Raw genomic sequence first — 22,096 nt, forward strand, 5'->3', positions numbered from 1 at the left:
GCCCCGCATGTAACGGGTTAATTGCCGAAATCAGCGGCGATGAGCCGCTGATCGGCAACACTGGAGAGTGTCAGCTGTCGGGGACAGCTGATCTCCAAGTTCCCGATGCACACTGTCGCCGACAGTGTGCATCGGGAACAGCACAGTGACTTTCTGTCACTCTGACAGGAAGCCTATCAGGACCAGCCGAAGGTTAGTCCTGATGGGCTTCCGTCCATGGCAGACCCGGAAGCCATTGTTTGGCTTCCTTTTGCCATACTAACTATCGGCAGACCCCGCGATTTCGGACGGGGGTCTGCCGATATGTTAGAAACCCCTAAAATTCGGCGATTGCACCCGATCGCCGAATTTAAGGGGTTAATGTGCCGAAATCAGCAGCAAAGGACCGCTGGCCAGCAAGAGGGGAGTGTCAGTTGTCGGCGACAGCTGACCTCCTGGTTCCCGGTGCACACTGTCGCCGACAGTGTGCACCGGGATTAACTCAGTAACTGTACGTCCTCGTGCGGGAAGTAACTTCCCGCAACGACGGACAGTTACGTCCTGGTGCGGGTAGGGGTTAATGTCGAAATGTTTTGAAGTTGATTCAAATGAAATAAAATACAGATATTGTGAGACACGGGGTGTTAAAAATGTATGTACCCCTACTGTTCCCTATTCTTACATATAGTTTATTGGTTTGCAGTAATTAATATTAGCAGGTATATTATTTTCTGTTTTATTGGATAAATAATTACAATTGTTCTTTTTGTTTTCACACATACAGGCAAGTGCTATAGTATTGCCTAAATGTTATTTTTGAAAATGTATGATGTTTTAAAAGTAAATGGTTGTAAGTTATTTAAAAGATAAAATGTCGTTTTGTCAGGAGAAAGTAATTTTTGTTCCAGGCTATTGTGTATTATAGGGGGCCGAACTAGTGCCCAGATAGAGTGTCCAACCTTATTATGTTGGGATATGTAGTTTTGAACTCCAAATAGGAGGGAGTAGTGATGAGACTCATCAGGTACAATTTTGTTTTGTTTTGTATTTTGTTTTGAGTTACTGAATTTGGTTCTAGGAGGTCTAAAAATGAGTATGAGACCCCAATGAGTAATCTAGATTAAATGTGTAAGAGAGCAACCCAGACTTTGAGTTTTTCTGTGTAGATGGTTCCAGATCCTTCTAGAACGGTAAATATGGTACTGGGTATGCTGTGCTGTAGTCTCCACCCAATATGAGGTATTGTGTAAAAGACCATCCCCTCCAGCAAATCTGCACAGGAGGCCGAGGTGACGTCACTCACAGATGAGTCTTTACAGATTTAGATGGGAAGGAGGTGAAAATTGTCTGAACAGTGTTAATTTTATGCCAGATTTTAGTAAAATAACTTTGCTTTTGTATTAATCAGGTATTTACAGGACATGCTAGGGGTGGGATTTACAAGTGTTCTGGATTATTAGATGCATGTGGAAAAATAAAACTCCACCTCTTTGAAATAGTCTATCCCTATGCAACATGTGTTTCCAATGTAAATTTGTAATGTAGATATACTTCATTATATATAGTATGTACAAGACAGGATACGAGCAGTGGCGGATTAAGTAGACCATAGGCCCTGGACTGTTACCCAAACTTGGGCGCCCCTTCCGCACCGCCGTCCTGCCACGCTGTAACTATCTTTAACACTACCCTTTTGGGCAAGCATTAACAAATGGGTGTTATGATTACCCTTGTCACAGGGCTGTGTCCCTACATACTGACAGTATCACACTGTGCTGGGACACATCCTCCTGACAAGGGGAATTGTTTATCAGTCCTGGACTGCAGAAAGACTTTTTGTGAAATACAAGGATTTCCTATAATAAACATGTCAGGAGAGGTGACAGAGTCTCTATAAATCTAGTGACTCACAAGGGACGACATCTCAAATTCTAGTAGTTTTTTTCCTCTTTTCTTCTGCATCCGGTCCAGAGCTCATGACGACTTCTCCTGGCCATGACCCATTTCTGTAGAATTTTCCACTCAGATGTCTTTGACTCCTCACTTTTCCAACATTGCCACACCTATAAACGAAAATAAAGTTATCATGGTGCCACATACTGTGCCCCTAAATATAATAGCACCAAACACTGCGCGCCTGAATATAATAATACCATACACTGTAAAACACCACATACACACAGCCCCCTGTACATAGTGCCACACACAGCCCCTGTAGATATTACACACCCCCATAGATAGCGCCGCACACAGCCCCCTGTAGATATCACACATCCACCCCAAAGAGAGCGTTACACACAGCCCCCTATAGATAGCACCACACAGCCCTCCCCCTCTTGTAAATAGCGCCAAGGAGCCCCCCCTGTAAAGAGCGCCACACACATACCGCTGTGGATAGCGCTACACAGCCACCCTTTGTATATAGTGCTTCACAGCCCTCCCAATTTGTACATAGTGTCACACAGCGCTCCCCCCTTGCATATAGTATCACACAGCGCTCCCCCTTTGTATATAGGGCCACACAACGCTCCCCCTTTGTATATAGGGCTACACATCGCTCTCCCCTTGCATATAGGGCCACATAGTGCTCCCCCTTTGTATATAGTGCCACACAGCGTTCCCCTCCCACTTGTATATAGTGTAACAGAGAACTCCCCCCCCCCTTGTATATAGTGTCACAGAGCACTCCCCCCTCCTTGAATATATACACAGTGCTACCCCCACCTAAATAAAACCCATATATTTTATTACCTTGCCCCGTTTCCGCGGCGGCTGCTCCAGCTGGACGCATGTGAATCCTCCGGACTAGTCGCATGTGCAGACCGGCGTGATGCAGTACCTTATCACGCTGGCGTGCGCAAGGAGTCTTCCCAGTGCCTTATAGGCTGCAGGCCTAACGTGGCCTGCAGCCTATAATATTCATTTGTATCTGAGTCCTGAGGACTCAGATACAAATGAATGTGGCTGCTGCTTGCAGTGGGCATGAGGGGGGCCCCTCTGGTGCTAGCGAGGCCACCGGGCATGAGGGGGCCCGTGCGGTCATGTGCGGTTCGGGCAGCCATGGGATCCTTGGGCCCCCAGGCGGCTGCCCGAACAGCTCTAATGATGATCCGCCACTGGCTACGAGGCACGAGGTAAATTATCCAGAAACCACTCTCACCTTCTTGTTCATCTCAAGAAGTGGAGCTGTAGGTGCTCGCTGAGGCTTGTAACCTGGCAAAAGGTAAGACGGACAACATTTACACTGACTCTAGGTACGCTTTTGGTATCGCCCACAATTATGGGCCCATTGGTAGTAGGACCTTTGTTGGATCTTCAGGTAAGCCAATTGAGAGAGCAAGAGATGACAACAAGAGTATGTGCAGCCAGGTAACAGAAAATTGGCTTGTCCCTGGATTCAATAATGCCACCACTAGATTTGTAGCAGCCTGCATGATGTGCGCACGGCATGACATAGGTAAAGCAGCAAAGGTACATATGAAAAGCGCACCCTGGCCAGATTACCTGTTCCAGCGACTGCAGAACATACGACTACGCGAGGTAGGTGTGTATGAACATGTGCTCGTATGGGTAGACCTGTTCTCAGGTTGGCCTGAAGCCTGGCCAGTATTTTCCCCACTGCAGAAGTTGTGTGTAGTGATAGGGGATTAGTTTTTACCCCAAGTATTGAACTGGTGTTTGTACAATGATAAGATATCAGCAGTTCTCCAGATGTTATTCCAAAGTTAGTTGGTTTAATAATGGTATTCAAGAAGTGTTGTGGGAATATTAACCCCTTCCCGCCGCAGGCCTTTTTCAGATTTTCATTTTCGTTTTTTCCTCCCCACCTTCCAAAAGCCATAACGTCTTTATTTTTCCATCTATATAGTACTATGAGGGCATCCTTTTTGCGAGACGCGTTGTAGTCTTTCGTAGCACCATTTATTTTGCCATGTAATCTACTAGGAAACGGGAAAAAAATTATTTGTGGGGTAGAAAATGAAAGAAACAGCGATTCCTCCTTGGTTTTTTGGCGCGCCGTTTTTACGGAATTCACTGTGCAATTAAAACAACATGTTAACTTTATTCTGTGGGTCAATACAATTACGGCAATATCAAAAATATATAGTTTTTTCTATATTTTACTACTTTTACAAGTAAAAACCTAAGTGTAAAAAAGAAAATTTATTTTGTGTCACCAAATTCCGAGAGCCATAACTTATTTTTCCGTCTATTAAGTGGTATGAGGGCTTATTTTTTGCGGGATAAGCTGTAGTTTTTAATAACACCATTTTAGTGTACGTGCGACGGTTTTATCACTTTTTATTTCATTTTTTGTGGGAGATTAGGTAACCAAAAAATAGAGATTCTGGCATTTACAATTTTTTTTTACGGCGTTCACCGTGCGGGTTAAATAACAATATATTGTAATAGTTCAGACTTTTACGGACGCGGCGATACCAATTATGTTTATTTATTTATTTTTTTAACTATGCTCTAGCGGGGAAATGGGAAAAGGAGGGTTTTTTGAACTTTGATTTTTAATTAGTTTTTTTTTTGTGTAAAAAAAAACCTCATTTTTACTTTTTTTATTAGTCCCCCTAAGGGACTTCAATCAGCGATCGTTAGATCGTTGCACGATATACTGCAATACTAATGTATTGCAGTATATCGTGATTCTGACAGGCAACTAAGGGCTTCATTAGGCCCCCAGGCAGCCATAGCAACCATCGCCGCCCCCGCCCTCCCCGCGATTGCGTTGCGGGTGGCGCGATAAGCTGTTAGAGGGGGTCGCCCCCTCTAACAATTTAAATGCTGCAGTCGCTATTAACCGCAGCATTTAACGAGTTAAACTAGCGGGATCGTGCTCGAGCACGATGCCGCTCGTTACTCTGAAGTGTCGGCTGTAACAAACAGCCGACACCTGCATCGTATGGAGCGGGTTCACTCCGTGAGCCGGCTCCATACTTCCCCTACCTGATTTTGGCGTATGGATACGTCAGATGTTGGGAAGGGGTTACATACTGAGGTTACGTTTTATGTAAAGTTCTAGACCAGCATGCCCTAGCATTGGACTATTGGAGGCATGCGTCAGATAAAAGGTACAGCAGCGGAATATTCCCATCTGAAAAAAAAAATTTGTTGTGAAAGGAAAATTTTAGAGCAGAAAATTCTGTCCATTATGTATCGCTTCTAGTTACTGCTCAATGTGAACGTTTAATGTAAAGATGTTATTTGTTAATATTTTTCTTCAACTGAATTATCTGATTAAGATCAATTAATGATTATGCAATGAAAAAGATTGTTCTCCATAGGAAGTATCCAACTGGCGTAAAAACCAGATTGTAACAGAATGTGGACGGATAAAGGAAGGTAAACCGGTAGCACCCAAGGCACTCTTGATGGCACTTGCATTGATGGTATGTGACTTCACATATGCCCCCAAGACTGCACGGATCGATTTGGTAAGATCTAATTGGTACGTCCCAGGTTTTACCGCTATTGCTGCTAAATTCTGTTAGAGCGATTTGATTTGCCTACAGAACAGTCCTGGCACACCGGTGCCAACTTTATCATACCCGCCTCCCACGAAGAGAAGAGACCTTGGGAGACCTTCCCAGGCAATACAAATCAGAGTAAGATAAAATTGGTTTGAGACACTTGTCACATAAACATATGATATCTGTGTATATTTCTGTGGGTAGGAGGTTACAGGTAATAAGCTCAAAATAAGGTACAAATCCTGCTGAAAAGTGTAACACCAAGTGCAAATAAAATGTACCCAGTAACTACACATATTCTAGGTGTCCTGTCCATTGGGCCAGATAATTTTTTCTTATATAGAAGGTGTTTGTTTGATTTAGTTTAAGTGCCTGACATGGTTATTGTATGTACTTAGAACAATTTTTATGTTAAGTAAAGATTATCACCAGATTAGCATTTATTTTAATAATGGACAAAGGTTGGGTCCCCAGCAAGTGCCAGTAAATATGAACTTAAAGACTTAACATGATGAACTCCATCACTGAGATACGGCAGACGCAGCCTGAGCCGATACAACCTGTTTGTTGTGAACTGACGGCAGTGTCACAATTCTAAGCAGCCAAGCAACTTGCCGGAGGAAGAGGACAGATGCGAAGGGTTTGTGGTAGTAACAATAAAACTCCACTACTCCGTCTACGTTGGATCTCAACCCAGGCTCACAGCATAAAGTGCTGTGTACAGCCCGATGATGTATACTAAAAGAGAACGTGTCTGACAGATGAGAAGGATCAAACCAAGTCCTGATGACATCAGCAAAGGTCAAAGTAAAGCAAAGACCAAAACCCTGAGTGAACCCGTCAGCAGTGTTTTAATAAGTAAGTGACCAGGAGAAGGGTAATAATAAATCCCCCACTGGACACCACCGCACAGTCTGACCCCGTGGATTACCCTAAGGCCTGATTTACACGAACGTGTGCGTTTTGCGCACGCAAAAAACGCGGCGCTTTGCGTCCGCAAAAGGCACTTAAGTCATCAGTGTATGATGCGCGGCTGCGTGATTTTCGCGCAGCCGCCATCATTATGACACTCCATTTGAATGTTTGTAAACAGAAAAGCACGTGGTGCTTTTCTGTTTACATTCAGAGTTTGACAGCTGTTGGAGGAAAATGTACAGGACTTGTCAATGCACTGGTGGGACCCTATACCCAAACCTGAGATTGGTGATGGCATTATGTTATTAGTTGTGGCCCTATTGATATATTGTTTGAGGTTTATAATCAGAATATATATTTCTGTAATTTAATATGAGAAAAAGGGGGGTTTGTGAAGGATGGTCTATTTGCTTATATCCTCTGTATTAAATTACATTATGAATTATCAAGCAGGATGCCCAATTACGAAGTTATTTATTCTGCTATTTTAATGAACTTTCCTCTACATAGTTCTGCTCAAGTCTCAAAGAAATGTGTTATCCCTATGTGTTCATCGTGTGGCCTTCATGCATCCATGGCTAGCGGGTTGGCTGAACGCCCAGACATAAAGTGCAACAATTTGTCGTTATCGCAAAAACTCCCTCATGGGAAAAAACATCTAACACCACCCTATTGTACGCTTGTTTCCAGGTGTTACCCGATGTCAGCATTTTAATGAAGAATTATAATTATGTATTTGAAATATGCTTATGGTCTGCTATTGGCGGAGCAGAGTTATTGTCACATTGCCTCTGATTGGTTAACCTAAAGCCTACACCCCTTTTGAATGATATTATTGTAATTGAGTTTGGCAATAAATCCTCAAAAGGAGTATTTTGAGCATACCAGCAGCATCTGTGTGTTATTTCTCCTCTCTCGATATGTATCGGTATGAAATCTCCTGATTAGGATGCTGGATAAAGTTCCTGGCATGTCTGTTGGAACGCTCGTCTAAATTTCAGTCTAATATATTTTGAGCCATTGACTTCCACAACAAATCCCTGGTATCCTATTCACCTCCCAAAGCCCTGCACATTAAACCTACACTACCTGCACATTGGTTTAACCCTTAAACCTCCCCTAGCCCTGCACATTACACACAAATACAGCGAAGCTGTATTAACACTACCAAAACCTCCCTAATGTAACCCTTTCACTGCGATACAGCTGTAACTCTCGTTCCCTACACCCCGTTTTGTTTACGAGATTAACCCCTTAGTTACAGGGACAGTTAGAGTCAGATGGGGGTGGGACATAGACGTAAGAGTGAGTGCATTGTTTTGTATATGTATGTTTAAATACGTGGGTGGGTATTAGGATAGTATTGTAATATATTGTACTAATACCGTGCCACGTGTAGTATTCGTATACTTAATACATGTTAAGTTATTATACCATGAATATATTTAGTGTTGTGTATTTTGTGTTTATTAATGGAGTGTGATTTGTGTTAGTAATAAACCTATCTTTACTATACACTTGTGTTGTGAATCACCACCAGTGGCGGATCATCATATGGGCGGCCTGAACTGTACATCATTTTAAAAGCTACCATTGCAGCGCGCTAGAGCCGATAACGGACGCACGCCGCTGCTGATGGGGAGGAGGGGCAGGGAGAGCAATAGCAGGGGTGGGCTGGGACGGAATAGGGCCGCTGCTGATGGGGAGGGCAGGGTTGCACCGTCCAGACTGCTGCCTCTCAGAGGGAGTGGCGGCACAACTGGAAACAGCGACCTCCACTCCCTCCTGCACTGTGTACTGGCATCTATAGGACACAGATAAAATTACATGAATAAGCGCTGAATGGCCGGGCACTTTCCGTGCCCGACCATTCAGTGCCTTACAATGACGCCGATTGGCAGGGCAGAATGACTTGCCCCACCAATCAGCGCCTTTCAACGACGCTAGCGGCATCCCTCAGACCTGAATGGTAGTTCCGGAAACAGCATAGCTCGCATGCTACGCTGCTTCCGTAAATGCAATTCACTACTATGAGAATTACGGAAACAGCATAGCCCAGCGAGCTACGCTGTTTTCGTAACTTCCGACCAAGAAGTCAGGAAGTGCCCGGGAGGCAGCGAGAGGACAGGAAGAGGTAGAATGGGGTTTAGGGGGCCCCGTTCTACAGATAGGTGTGGGTCCCAGTGGTGGAACCGCATCTATCTGATATTTATGACCTACAGTGTGGATAGGTCATAAATGTCCCTCATGGGAAAACCCCTTTAAAAGTCTAACTAAACTTATAAATGTCAGATGATTTGATCGGTAGGGGTCCGAGCACTGAGGCCCCCACTGTTTGCTAAAACAAAGTGGCAGAAGCGCTCAGGTGACCAAATGGACAAATAAACATTTAGTTACCGATACTAATTGACATTTCACCCTCTGTAAACACGTATTCAACCCCACGTCTCTGCTGAATCCTCTGAGCATGAGCGGGTGACAGAGAAATTAGCCCAGTAACTGCTAATATGGTTAACAGAAAGTAGCGGTCAGATAATTATTTCATATCCTAGAAACTGGAGCACAAAAAATTTACCCAACATTAAAAATATTAAAGGATTTTTCTAGTCATATGAAATTGATGGCCTATTCTCAGGATAATTAATAATGATAATATTTAGAGGTTTTTTTTTTTGCATCAGGGACGTTAATGACATATCCACAGGATATGTCATAAATGTCAGATAGATGCGGGTCCCACCTCTGGGAACCACACCTATCTCTAGAATGGGGCCCCCTAATCCCCGTTGTACCGCTCTGTGATGCGGCTGAAGCATGTGATTTCCGAACATGAATAATAAAACACCGGAGCTCACTTAGCAACGCTGGTTGCGCAAGTCTCATAGAACTGAATGGTAGTTACGGAAACAGCATAGCTCGCATGTTACGCTACTTCCGTAACTGCCGTTCATTACTATGGAAGTTATGTAAACAGCATAGCTCTGCAAGCTACGCTGTTTTCCTCTTCATGGTCGGACATTACACCCTTCAGCCACAACACAGAGCGGTAGAACGGGGTTTAGGGGGCCCTGTTTTAGAAATAGGTGCGGGTCCCAGAGGCACTGACATTTACAACATATCTTGTGGATATGTTATAAATGTCCCTGATGGGAAAACCCCTTGAAATCAGTAGTGATCCGACTCCCGGGAGCCCCGTCAATCAGCTGTTCGAAATGGGCCGTGCGACCGCTGCTTCCCCTGCATTCCTTACCTGTTCATACTCTGAATCGCTGACGCACTTGTAGCGTCAGTTCACAGTATTACAGACTTCTCTTTTTCAAGTAAATTTATGTAATACAGCAAGTACAAGTGTGTCGTCGATTCACAGTACAAGAAGTGACAGGTATGGAGGGGAAGGAGTACTTGCACAAGCGCTGCAGCCCCTTCAAAACAGCTGATTGGTGGGGGTCCTTCTCACGGCACCCCCGCCAATCAGATATTGATGGTCTATCCTGAGGATAGGCTATCAATTTTTTATGACCAGAAACCCCCTTTAAAAAGGTAAGAATTTAGGGGTAATGCACGTAATACTGTTTATATTACAAGTACTAAGTACTCAATGACAACTTTTCCTTTTCAAAATTGCAATAACTAAGGGAATTTTATTAAAGGCTATGTACACCTTTGAAATAGTTTTTTTATTTGCGATTTGTGCAACTTCCCAAATACATTTTATTAAAAATGTTTACTTTTTGAGATACAGCTGCTTTGTATCCTATATACAGAGCAGCTGTATCTTATGCTGAATCTTGTATCTGTCAGGTCAGCGGCACTGACTAGTTCAGTGCCAGTGGGTCCTTCGATAGAGCGGTTACCGATCACATCTAAGTTCATAACTTAGATGTGATCGATAACAGGTGGATCCTGCATGTCAGAGACACGCAGGACCCGCTGACACTGAACCCGTCAGTCCCGTAGACCTGACGGATTGAGGTCTTTGCGAACAATACACCTGCTCTGCATACAGAATACAAAGCAGCTGTATCTCAAAAAGTAAAAATAATTGTTAATAAACTGTATTTAGAAATTTGCACCAATCACGTGGATGCACAACTTTATAAGAAAACAAATAATTCATAGGTGTAGTCTTTAAGGTTAGTATGTAGTTTACGTTTGTCGCACAAAGCAAAAAGACTGTGAAATCTGGACTAACAAAACATTGTGCCTCAACTGAAAAAAAAATCAGCCCTGTTGCCCTTAGCAACCAATAAGAGCTCAGCTTTTATTTTTTTAACTGCTCTGGAAAAATGAAAGCTGCACTGCGATTGGTTGAGATTTTCATCTAGGCCAGTCTTTCTAATAGACCGTTTTAATAACGTAGGCGCCCTATTGTATTACACTCTTTCTGGAATGACCTTGTAATCACATATTTCATTGGTTCATTAGCCGTCATTGTGATTTAAGGGTAAAGAACTTTGAAACATTACACAAGTCCAGCAATCTGACAAACTTTATTTTCTTTAACCCAGCAGTGCATTTGCTTGTTACCAGAAAACACCATACTGTTCACTTTACGGAGGAGCCAATGGAAACTCTGATTGGTCATCTATTTCGAGCATTTAACAGAATCCAGATAAACCTTAAGCTCTGTTCAAACCACGTTTTTGGTGCTCGTATGGCATTTATACGGTGGGAAAATCTCCAGACTTATTTGCTGAACATATTTCCTGACGTATGCCATACAGTGGCATATTTCACCTATTGACTACCATTGTAAAAACAAATATATACTACGTGGTATACAATTTTATGTGGGATCCCTTTGTACTAAAAAGATAAATCAATGCGTACAGATGTAGCCAATTTTATAATGACCGATAACTTGCTGCAGCGTGATATCACACAACAAGACAAAAAAAAAGTCAAGTTAAAGTTTCTTGCCACTGTGTATTTAACGCGTTAAAAGTTAGGATAAAGATGGCTATATCTGTACCAACTAGTCGTACACTATAAGCACACTCTTGTGGCATACGACGAGCCAAAAAAAGTCTACGGACAGGTTTAGCGTCTGGAGCTTTTTCCATGTATACCACACGTGTGGTGTGAACAGAGCTTTACATCACATAAATAAGGACAGAAAATACATCCTGAGTCGCACGGTGCTAAACTTTTTATTAGCTTATTTTCTTTTTAAAATGTCTGAAAATATGTATAGAACATTATTTACAAATCATAAATAGAAACACGAGGTTAACCGGAAATAACAGTAAAAAAACAAAAAAAAAACGTATTTTCCCAGCAGTGCTAAAATTGTCATTTCAAACAGACTTTATAAAAATGGGTTTACAGCCATTTAAACATGCAGAAGGTGCTTGGTTGGGGATTTCTTCATGTGCGAGGGATGGTGGAAAGTCCTTCCATAGTCCGTTAATGCTTAACATATAGACAACACTTATATACTTTTCCTTCCCATATCTATTGTTACATGGCATGTCAAATGGGCATACACCACCAGAATCTGAAGAGCAATACTCAATATCGGACATTTACGACAAAAAGCTATTTGTGGACGCCAGGAGGTTACAGGTGTAGGAACGGTACGTGGCCAGCCACATCCTTGTATTTAGTTCCAAAATTGCTCTGGCAAGGCCATGGTTATTTTGCATGTTTATTGTAAAACCTGTTATTCGATATTTCAGCTCTGGATATTTAAAGGGAAACAATAATTAAACTATTTTCACATATACAATTTTCACTAAATAGTATTTTGGATGATTTTCTTCTTACTTAAATACACATATACAAAACAGTAGACTGAAAAAAACCATTGTGCTGTATCTGCAACCTTATGACATCTGTTGTTTCATCGGTCTACCTCAAGGAATTAAACACAGGATATTCATTGTACACTGGTACAAATATGAAAAATGGCATACAAAGGGGAACACCACAGATGTTAATACGTAGACACGATAAAGTCAAGAAGTTACTTTGCCGTCACAGGGTCAATACTTTTTTGCAGAAGAACCATGAAAGTTTATGAAAAGTGAATATTAGATGTTCTCCAGATATTCTGTATCACTTAAGGTCATTCCTCTTGATGCTCTACCTAGAACTCCCATCCACTTCATGAGCAAATCGTCATCCTCTGCTCCAAAAAATAAAGTTTGCTGGGACTGGTCTAATTTAAATACATGCTTTATCTCCACCTTGTCACTGGCGCTTGGTAAACGGACTTCATAGCCTGGCAGTGGAATAGCTCGCTGATTTCGTTTGTCCTGCAAGAAAACATGTAGACAAAAGAAACTTGGTTACACATTGTATTTGATTTAATCAACAGCAAGTTGTCATCATTTCTATATGTGTTGATCCAGAAGAAGAAAAAAATTTGATCCTATGCGATTAAATTAAAACGTCGTGAGATCTAGCAATGATGGATTGTCAAAACCCATTCAGGTTGAAATGAAAAATTCACCATTACTTTTTTTTAATGAATTTTAAAGCTTTACAAAGTACAATATGGCCAGCTCAGGTGTTAGCGGAACTTAATAGAGGAAACCTCCCAGGCACACAGGCTGGGATAAAAGGGAGTCCTCTACATGTAGATAAAACATAATAAGAATAGAACATAGAAGTGAATGGGAAAGAAAACCCGCAATAAAACAGCGGCGACAATTTTGAACTATGACAAATTTAAACAGCTTAAGGACCAGTAAAAGGAACAAAGAGAAAGAGAGGAGAGTGAAGAAAGAAGAAAAAAAAAGGGGGGTGCATTCAAGCAGACAAAGGCATCGGGACCTGTATAATCCACAGGGGTTGATACCCTGCAATATCAGACAAGTCACAGAGAACCAATCAGGACAAGACAATGGACTTATACTCGTCTGTATCCATGAAACAGGGCCAATAGAACCACGTTCTCGTAAATGTGTCAGTAGCGAGGTGTAAACTAGCAGTGAGAACCGCCATGAGCACAATCTCATGAACCTTTGCAAACCACAAACGTAAAGGAGGAGACTCAGACTGCCGCCACAGAGCTGGAATGCACGCTCGAGCACCATGATGAGGTGTCAAAGAACAGAGCGGCAATATGTCCTCTCCGGGATGTCACTGAGATGGAGCAGGACGAAGGCAGGAGAACAGGGGAGAGAAACGTCAATAAACTTGGAGGCACTCCACCAGACCTCCTTTTAAAAGCCAAACAGAGCAGGGCAATCCCAGAAGACATGTAGGATATTGCCTGTTTCCAGGCCACACCACCACCACAAAGGAGAGACCAAGGGGAACATTTGGTTACTTTTGCAGACATCTCCACCATTGGTTTAGTCTCCCAGTCAAGAACACTTTCAACGCGGATGGTAAAACCATAATATTAGTAGGATACAACTAGCAGGACTCTTGTGCCCATAGAATTAGTCTCTACTGTTATGGAGATAGAGTCCCTTCTTTGACTATTTATTTGCTGTTTATACCTTTATCACAATATGGGGAACATGTGATTTAAAAAAGCATAGGTATCAAGATTGGGACGAAACCACAGAATTCATTCATGCCAGTTGAACCAGAAGTGGGGTATCAAAAATGAGACTATGGGAAGGTGATCTTTCCAGTGGGTCCTAAGATGTCTGGTTAGTCATAGATGAAGTTACATTATATATGTTGTGTTTTCCTGCCGGTTTTTCTTTTTACTACAGTCTAAATGCAAAAAAATAGGTCAGTGATCAGGTATACGATACTGTATTTGATTATATCAAGGACATGTGAACGCAAGGTCCACATGGAGAGTAACAAAACACCCTCCACTCATTAAATACATAACGGACCCAAACAGACCCTCAAGAGACCAGATGATTCATTGTGAACTGCCTGAGGCTACGTGTATTTGTGTATACTGAAAGTAACAAGGTCAGGGAGTTTTATGAGGATGGAGAATTATAGGAAAGGAAAATAATACACGTGGAGATAAAAAGCATCATAAAAACCAGAGACAATATGACATTGAGAAGATCTGTAGGCTCCGAATTGGAGGCAAATAAATAATTTTTACTTTCACGACAAAGAGCTATAAATCTACACTACATCACCATCTATCAAAATTTTAACATCAAATTTAACAAGCTGTAATGATAAATCATCTAAATTTTCCTTTAGTCAGCAAAGTGCGTCTTAAATTATTGAGTATATGCAACAGAGCAGAAGCCACTCGTGGCTCCCCAGATTATGGATGTCTATGTTACGGCGCTGAATCCACTCATGGTTATATAACTGTGGCCCCTGAGATAGGACAAGTACGAAAAGTCAGCTCTGCTGGAGCCATCTAGAACATCTTCTGTAAAAAATTGTGCAGATTTTTACAAAATCTATTTGGACTGAACGCTTCCATTGCCTACATGGGAAATCTTCAACCAAATATTATTAAAAAGATCCAATTGTAGCAACAATGAGAAGTTTACAGTTGGTCTGACAAATGTGCCATTCAACGGGTCAGATTGCCATTTGTTGTTTATTGTGTTAATGCATTGATTAACAATACGAGTCCTTGTTATCGAATGTATTGGCCAGGTTAACGTTGAGTCTATGGTCAACTTAAAATATTGGCTGTCTACTACTTCTTTACCCTCCTATAATAATCTATTCGAACATACAGCACTGTACTAGTCTGTAACGAAACATTTTTTTGTTGGAGATACCAAAAAATGAAGACTGGGGGTGCGTATTGGAGCTACACTTTCACAATCCAATACATTATAATAAGCAAAGATGTTACCATAAAAGTCATGAGTAAAATGTGACAATTAATCTTACTGCTTCCAAAAAGTTATTTTCCTTCTCCCATTAGAATCCCAGTGACGGTGGATTTACACGCAGAAAAATTTAGTTACGGAAATTTCTGTGACTGAAAATCCGTTCGACTCAACTGAACATGGTGGTTTCTGCAGCATGTGCATGGATTTCTGCAACTTCTATTCAGATGAATGCAATTTTCAATTGCAGAAATGTCTGCAACAAAATCAGCCGCATGTGAATCCACTCTAATTTGAGAGGATGATTTCATATTGTGTATGCCTTTTAGTTCAGTCACCACATATTTCGCTTGATTTAAGGGGGACCTGTAAGTGCCTTCCATATTGTATTTGCTATCTACTGTATAGAGGAATATGCAATAAAAACTGGATTTAATAGAAATATGTCCACCTGGAAGAGAACAATCAGGTAGATGTACTAATGTGTCTACAGCTCAAATGTTTTGTAAATTGTGGGAAAATCTGGCGCATCTTGGTGCATTTCTTGTTAAACTAGATGTTTACACCTCACTAAATGCTTTTTAAAAGTGTTCCCAAAAGGGGCATGTCCAAACTGAATAGGTGTGGTTTAATACGCACCATCATGGGCCACAAAATAATCAAAGGTTTTATAAAAGGTGGAGAAACGTGCCTAGCAGGTCAAGAAAAATGTGCCAAATTTATCATACAGCACTGTGATAAATTTGCTGCATCTTCTAACTGCCTGGTCTAAGTTTACACTGCCCCAATATGTCCTGAGTAAGAAACTGTAAGATGGAGCTGGGCATTAAAGAACAATTAAGGGTATTGTCTGTTTTAGAAAAAGTTTCTTCAAATAAAGTATTAGAGAATTTATAATAGAGTAAGGTAGAGAGCGCAGCGTGGTTACGAGTGTCTCTCACTTTGGAGGACCGGACATATCTATGCATTACATGGACAGCTCATTGATTTATATCAGAACTGTGTAATGTTTTATTTTTCCTGTGGTGGCGCTGCAGGGGACATGAACACTTGCAGCTAGGTTCCCACACAGATTAGAGCTGATCTCTGGAGATCTCAGTAGTAGTATACCTTCTGATGAGGCTAGAATAGATACTTAAAAACAGAAGACATGCCATGTGCCATTTTTATGGGCAGGTTGAGAAGTTTACAAATTCCTATTTTACAAATTAAACATTGATGATTTCCATATACAACAGCTTCATGGAGAAATTTCAAGACGCTGCTAAGACATCCATGTACAACGGCTACTGGAGCACCTGGGGCCCACCGTACTGAACTTTGTACCCAATAAGAAAACAAGCCCTAACTCCCAACCTAACAAGGTGGTTTACATTCAATTCTAGATTTTCCATTGATCATCAGAAGAGCTGCTAATTTATGGGCATGCATTTTAGAGTATACAGTATATCTTTATCAAGAAGGCCTATTGTAAAAACATGAATGGATGTGTAGCTTATTTCAAAAGATTACAATAGTTACTTTGGTTTGACCTTTCTCAGATTAATTATGCATCATTCAATGCTAAATTATTTATAACCCTCAATGCCATTCATCATTGATAAGCATCTAGCCCTTTTTTGAATGCTGTCATTGTATCTGCCTTTACTACCACTTGGGGTAGGGCACTTTATAGCTTGACTACTCTAACTGTAAAGAACCCTTTCCTATATTAATGTCTGAATAACCTTTTAGTCACGCATAAAGAATTCCCTTAGGACCTTAAAATTGGCGCATGATTTATTAATTCTAAGAAGTGCTCTTTGTATTGACCACACATGTATTTAGACATGTTAATAAGATCACCTATAAGGTGTCTTTTTTTTCCAAACTGAATAAGCCCAATTTTCTAGCCTCTCTTTTAAGGCTAAAGATAAACCGTTATAAATATAGGACTCCTTCAGATGCACATGTCTAGCAAAGATATTGTAGCGGAGTTCCTATCCCCTACTTACTGAAGGTACATTAACACAAGTCACAAGTTTTATTCTCAAATCGTATGAAGTGGCTTTTATATGACCACCTTGGGATGAATGCAAAGAGAGGAGTTGAAATGCATGAAAATAATTTGTACGCAGCATCTCGCTCTCTTCTGAGGAACATAAACTTTATGACTGCCGAGAGCTGGAGAGAGAGTGTTAATATGTTATGTAGGGTAGGGGTAAAGTAATTAAACTGCTATATTTTGCAGATATAATATTTATTTTGCTGCATTATAAAACACCAGATGGTTTGGAATATTTGAGCTGTTTTCTGCACATTTTCAGAATTTAAGTATAAGACAGATGGATGTAGGAGCATACAATAAGGAAAAAAGGCCTCATAGAAAAATCTAAATTAGTGCCCCACCCATATAAAGATGTCGATCCGGATTAGCCCCCTCCCTCAGGCAGAGATTTCAGAATTGGACGGATGGATAGATAGGCAGATGGACATCGGTGCAATTATTGCACGCAATTGTAGAAATCTGTAGTAGTAGTAGTAGTAGTAGTACAAATGTACATTGTAGTAGACAATGTAGTATAGACATTTCTTCTTGATATGTATATTGATACCAATGTAGCTATCAGATAAAACAACAAGATCCTAAGGACATCACATTCTTCCCTTGGAACCTACATGTATTGTTGTACTAATTCTTTACTATTCTTGCAGTTTATAAGTCTTAGGATTATTTTAAACTATAGACTTTTCCTATAGTTAAAGAAGAGAACAATTACGGAGAGGAGGTCCATATTGAAGGTGAAGGTTCACCATTAGGCCCAGTTCACACAGAGATTCTTGGCGCTGATTTTGACGTGGAAACCAAAGTCGGAATCAGCACCAAAAAATGGTTGATACCGCCTCCCATTGAATTCAATGGGAGGCTGAGGCGGGATTTTTTTGCGGCGGTTTTAGCCGCTTGTGAGAATAAAATGCAGCATGTTATTTCTTGCCGGGGTTTGACCGCCTATTAAAATCAATAGGAAGCTGAAAAAGCATTTTTCACAGTTTTTTCTGCCTGCGGTCCTCAATGGCCACAGGCGAAAAACACCACGAGAAATGCGACAAGAAAGTGCAGGCAGGTCAAAATCTGCCCCAAATTTCTGAAGGAATTTGGAGGCAGATTTTTTTTGCCTGCAAATTACGCCACGTGGACACGGCCTTCAACAGCTTTTTTTTTAATTTTTTATATTTTTTTAACTAAACAGGTCCACAATTTTGTGCTGGTTAATGTCTTAATAGTTCGTCAAAGCAGTTGGAGCTCTACTTAGACAAAGAATAAATTATAACATTGTAGAGGTCTGTAGGTGCCACTAGAGGGAGCTTGTGAGCTTACTGCATACAGTTTTATTATTGAGTTCAATGTATAAACATTATGCAGTAAACTGCTTAGCGAGACCTTATAGTGGCTGCAGGCAGACAGAATTTTTTGGTCTGACTAGGTTTATGTACAGTAGGGGAACTTTATATAATGAAAATGGAGTCCCAACCACTATAAAAAACATTAAGAAGTATCTTGCACTTAAAATGAACATCATTTACCCCTAGGGGCACCACTGAAAAATAAAAAAATCTGCATTAAATCTGATAACAATCTGAATTGAATGCATGTGAATAGGGTTTTGTAACTCTATTCACATGCACTGGAAAAATAATCTATGAGAATAAGTAGCATGCCTTACTAAATGGGGCTTATCCTCGTGCGGATCTGCGGCATGTAAAACGACACATAAGTCAACCTCGAATTTCTGTAGTAAATAAGTGTCGGATTTGCCATAACCTAAAGGAGTAAATGAACGGATTTTACCTGACTGCAAACCTGAAGATAAAGAACAAGAGGTTCACTTTTCGGGACATATGCCCACATTTTGTGCCAAGTCTTCCCCTTCTCCAGGAACAGGAGGCTGCTGCTAATCACGCTGCTTTCTGGAGGTGAGGACAATTGTTTCTATAAAAAAATAATATATATGTATATAAAATATCAAAAATTGCCCATTTGCCTGTGTAATGAATATCAAGAGCATAAATCCAATCTTCTACCAATTTTATAATGCTATTAATGTGCTACATTGATCCATTTTAAGAACCCTCAATGAATGATTAAATCAAGGGAGATAGTTAATTATAAGAGAACAGGCAGCAATAAAGTAACAGTACTTACAGTGAAACATTACAAAGTAACTACGTGATGATGAATAAACTCAACATAATCAATATAACAAATAACACTATAAAATAACTTCGTTTAGAAAAGAGGCAATAAAATGAAATGGAAATGGTTACATTTAATGGGATGTTCACTTTTTAATTATTTTTAACAATAGTCAATGTCTTGGCAATTTTACCGAAACCTCTTAACTGAAAACATTTATATAGTCTAAAGGGCATTTTTCGGGCACCAGTACACACACAGCTGCTTTTGGCCAGCCATTATGGTGCGGACATGTGATGCATTGCAATGGGTATTCAATCATATCTTTCATTTTGCTTGATTTCAATACAATAGATAAGTCTTAGGAACCTGTAGGTATGTATCATTTGGCACCATAGACTCCGCTCATCAAGAAGGCAACACCTTAAATGAGTTGTCTGGCCATGGGGCAGTTTTTCATACTGATGACCTATCCACAGGATAGGTCATGAGTATATGATCTGTGGGGGTCCGACACTCTGGCTCCGCACCGATTAGCTGTTCCAGCTACACCCTTTATTAGCCAAGTCTCCCCAGACAGAAAATGGCTACTGATGAAGAAACGTGATAAAACCCTGTCCATCAGCACCTCCCAACGAAAAGCACTGCGCTAGTCTCTTGGTTCTCAAGCACAGCTGAAAGTACTATCCTATACTTTCATCTGCACTTGCGCAGTTCATGGACAGCCGAGAAACTATCGCAGTGAGTTTAATGGGAGGTGCTGATGGGCGCAGCCCCGTCACATGCCCATCCGTCAGCGGTCATTTTCGGGACAGGAACGGCGGTGCTGTCTGAGGAGAAGACATAGTATATGTAAAACGAATGCGGCCAACGCTGCAAAACACAGACATTGACCTCTATATTTCAATAGATGTCAATGTCATACTTCTACTAGTGCAATATAAGTTAAATGGGGTCCTGACAGAAATATTTCTTCATCTTACACTGAAATGTGCCCTGTATTCATTCTCTGCAGCTTTCCGATCTATGTTGTACAGTAGGCAGAGTATAGGCTGCTAAGCTGGTTTGGCAGACCAGAGGTGTATAGGGGTTGCAGAGATAACAATTGCAACTGGGCCCCAATACCACAGTGCCCATAGTCAGGGCTGAATAAGGCCACTGGATTATTTCTAGTTAGCAGTGCAGGCAGATGGGGCATTGGACAAAGTATTTCTAACTGTTATATATATATATATATATATATATATATATATATATATATATATATATGTAAAAGCTACAATGTCACCTCTTCTGTAACATTCGGGCAATTGAATTGAGGTACACTTAAAAAAATGTAAAACTCGTCTTATGTTCTGGGAAGTGCTTGAAGGAACAGAAGGTAAAACTCCTAAGCGGTGGAGGCCCCTTTTTGCCCTCTCCATAATGCACCCAGCCATGTAAAAGGCTTCTCTGGGATTCTAAATAAACGGTCTGATTTTTTTTTTCCAGAAACCACGCCACGCTTGTCCATGGGCAGTGTCTGGTATTGCAGCATTTAAGTGAATGCGGCTTAGCAGCAATACCAGAGACAACCCATGGACAGACGTTGTACTTTTCCGGCTGAGAAATAAAAGAAAAATTCTCTAATCCCAGACAACCTCTCTAATAAGATTATAAAATGGTGCAATGACTTCTAAAGGCAATGTAGTTCTGCTAGATGGAGCGATCTAGGACTGAGTCTATTAAGTCTATGCATTTATCTTCTCTTGGGTTAGAATTGGAAATCCCTACAGCCCTGCAAGCTTACTATTGATGTTTTCCGCCGTGTATGCGGATCTCTCATAGTAGCGTTGAAGATTATGATTTCATTGCCACTACCCTGCCCCCACTCATTAATGGAATGATTCCAATAACAGAAGCTTAGCATAAAATTCCCTAATATAGAAGACTAGATTCATCAAATGAAACAATAGATTTGGGATGAACTGCATACTTAGAGTAGAAGCTGGTGGTAAAGATATCTAGTTTAATCAGCTAATGGGCTGCGTGCCATTGTATTCTGCACCAATCCTCCCTTTCTTCTTATAGAAACGTTAACTGCTGGAAGTTTACATTTTTAAATCTTTAAAAAAAAAAAAGAAAAAAAAAAAAGAAACTGCACAAATTGCTAATTTCAAGTAAAATCAGCATAATTCTTATGCCAGAAAACGCCTCCAGGGCACTGTAGGAATTTAATTCCATTTTATAGTCATCATGTAGAAGTTAACGTCTTTTATTTTTACTAGAAGAGGTGCTGGTGATTTGACTGTACAGCGAGCACTTAAAAGTATTGCTTACAAGAAGACTTTATTAAGTTTGCAAAAAGTTTACACAGTACAAGCAGCTGAGATAATTCCTCAAAGTAATGAACTGGAATGAATGATGGTTTCAAGATGTGATTAGCATATCCATATTATAACTGACACAACTGCAGAACGATGGCATCAAGAGCCTTGGATATCTTACTTGCTGCTGTTTAGGCCTTACGCCTGAGGTATACGTTGGGAGTATTCCTCAATGTATACCTCCAATGGAAGGATCCATGTGCATATACAATGGCATACGTCATCTATAGGGTCCCATTGGGAAAAGCACATACAGCACGGTGCATACCTCCCTGACATATGTCAAAGAACACTCTTTTGGCATACGATGGGTCAATGGAGCCCTATGGATACATTCTGTGTATGACCCAGGAGTTCCTCAGAACATATGCCAAAAGTACACCGCAAAAAGTGCACATACACCCTTACATAAAGCAGATTGTCATGACGAAGTTGTTGGGAATATTTTTTAATTTCTTC

The 22,096-nt window shown here is 40.8% G+C and overlaps 1 protein-coding gene across 1 annotated transcript in view; it reads right to left on the reverse strand.

Moving 5' to 3' along the window:
• Positions 1–10,845: 10,845 nt before the first annotated feature.
• FGD3 (FYVE, RhoGEF and PH domain containing 3) overlaps positions 10,846–22,096 on the reverse strand; it is a 188,569-nt gene continuing 177,318 nt past the window's right edge. Inside the window, exons 18-19 of the mRNA XM_075833882.1 lie at positions 18,927–19,067; positions 10,846–12,631 (exon numbers count right to left, since the gene is read on the reverse strand). Coding sequence (XP_075689997.1) covers positions 12,407–12,631; positions 18,927–19,067 — 366 coding nt within the window. The 3' untranslated portion in view covers positions 10,846–12,406. The remainder of the gene's footprint in view (positions 12,632–18,926; positions 19,068–22,096) is intronic.

The sequence above is a fragment of the Rhinoderma darwinii genome, chromosome 7 (genome assembly GCF_050947455.1).
Source record: "Rhinoderma darwinii isolate aRhiDar2 chromosome 7, aRhiDar2.hap1, whole genome shotgun sequence".
NCBI lineage: Eukaryota > Metazoa > Chordata > Amphibia > Anura > Rhinodermatidae > Rhinoderma > Rhinoderma darwinii.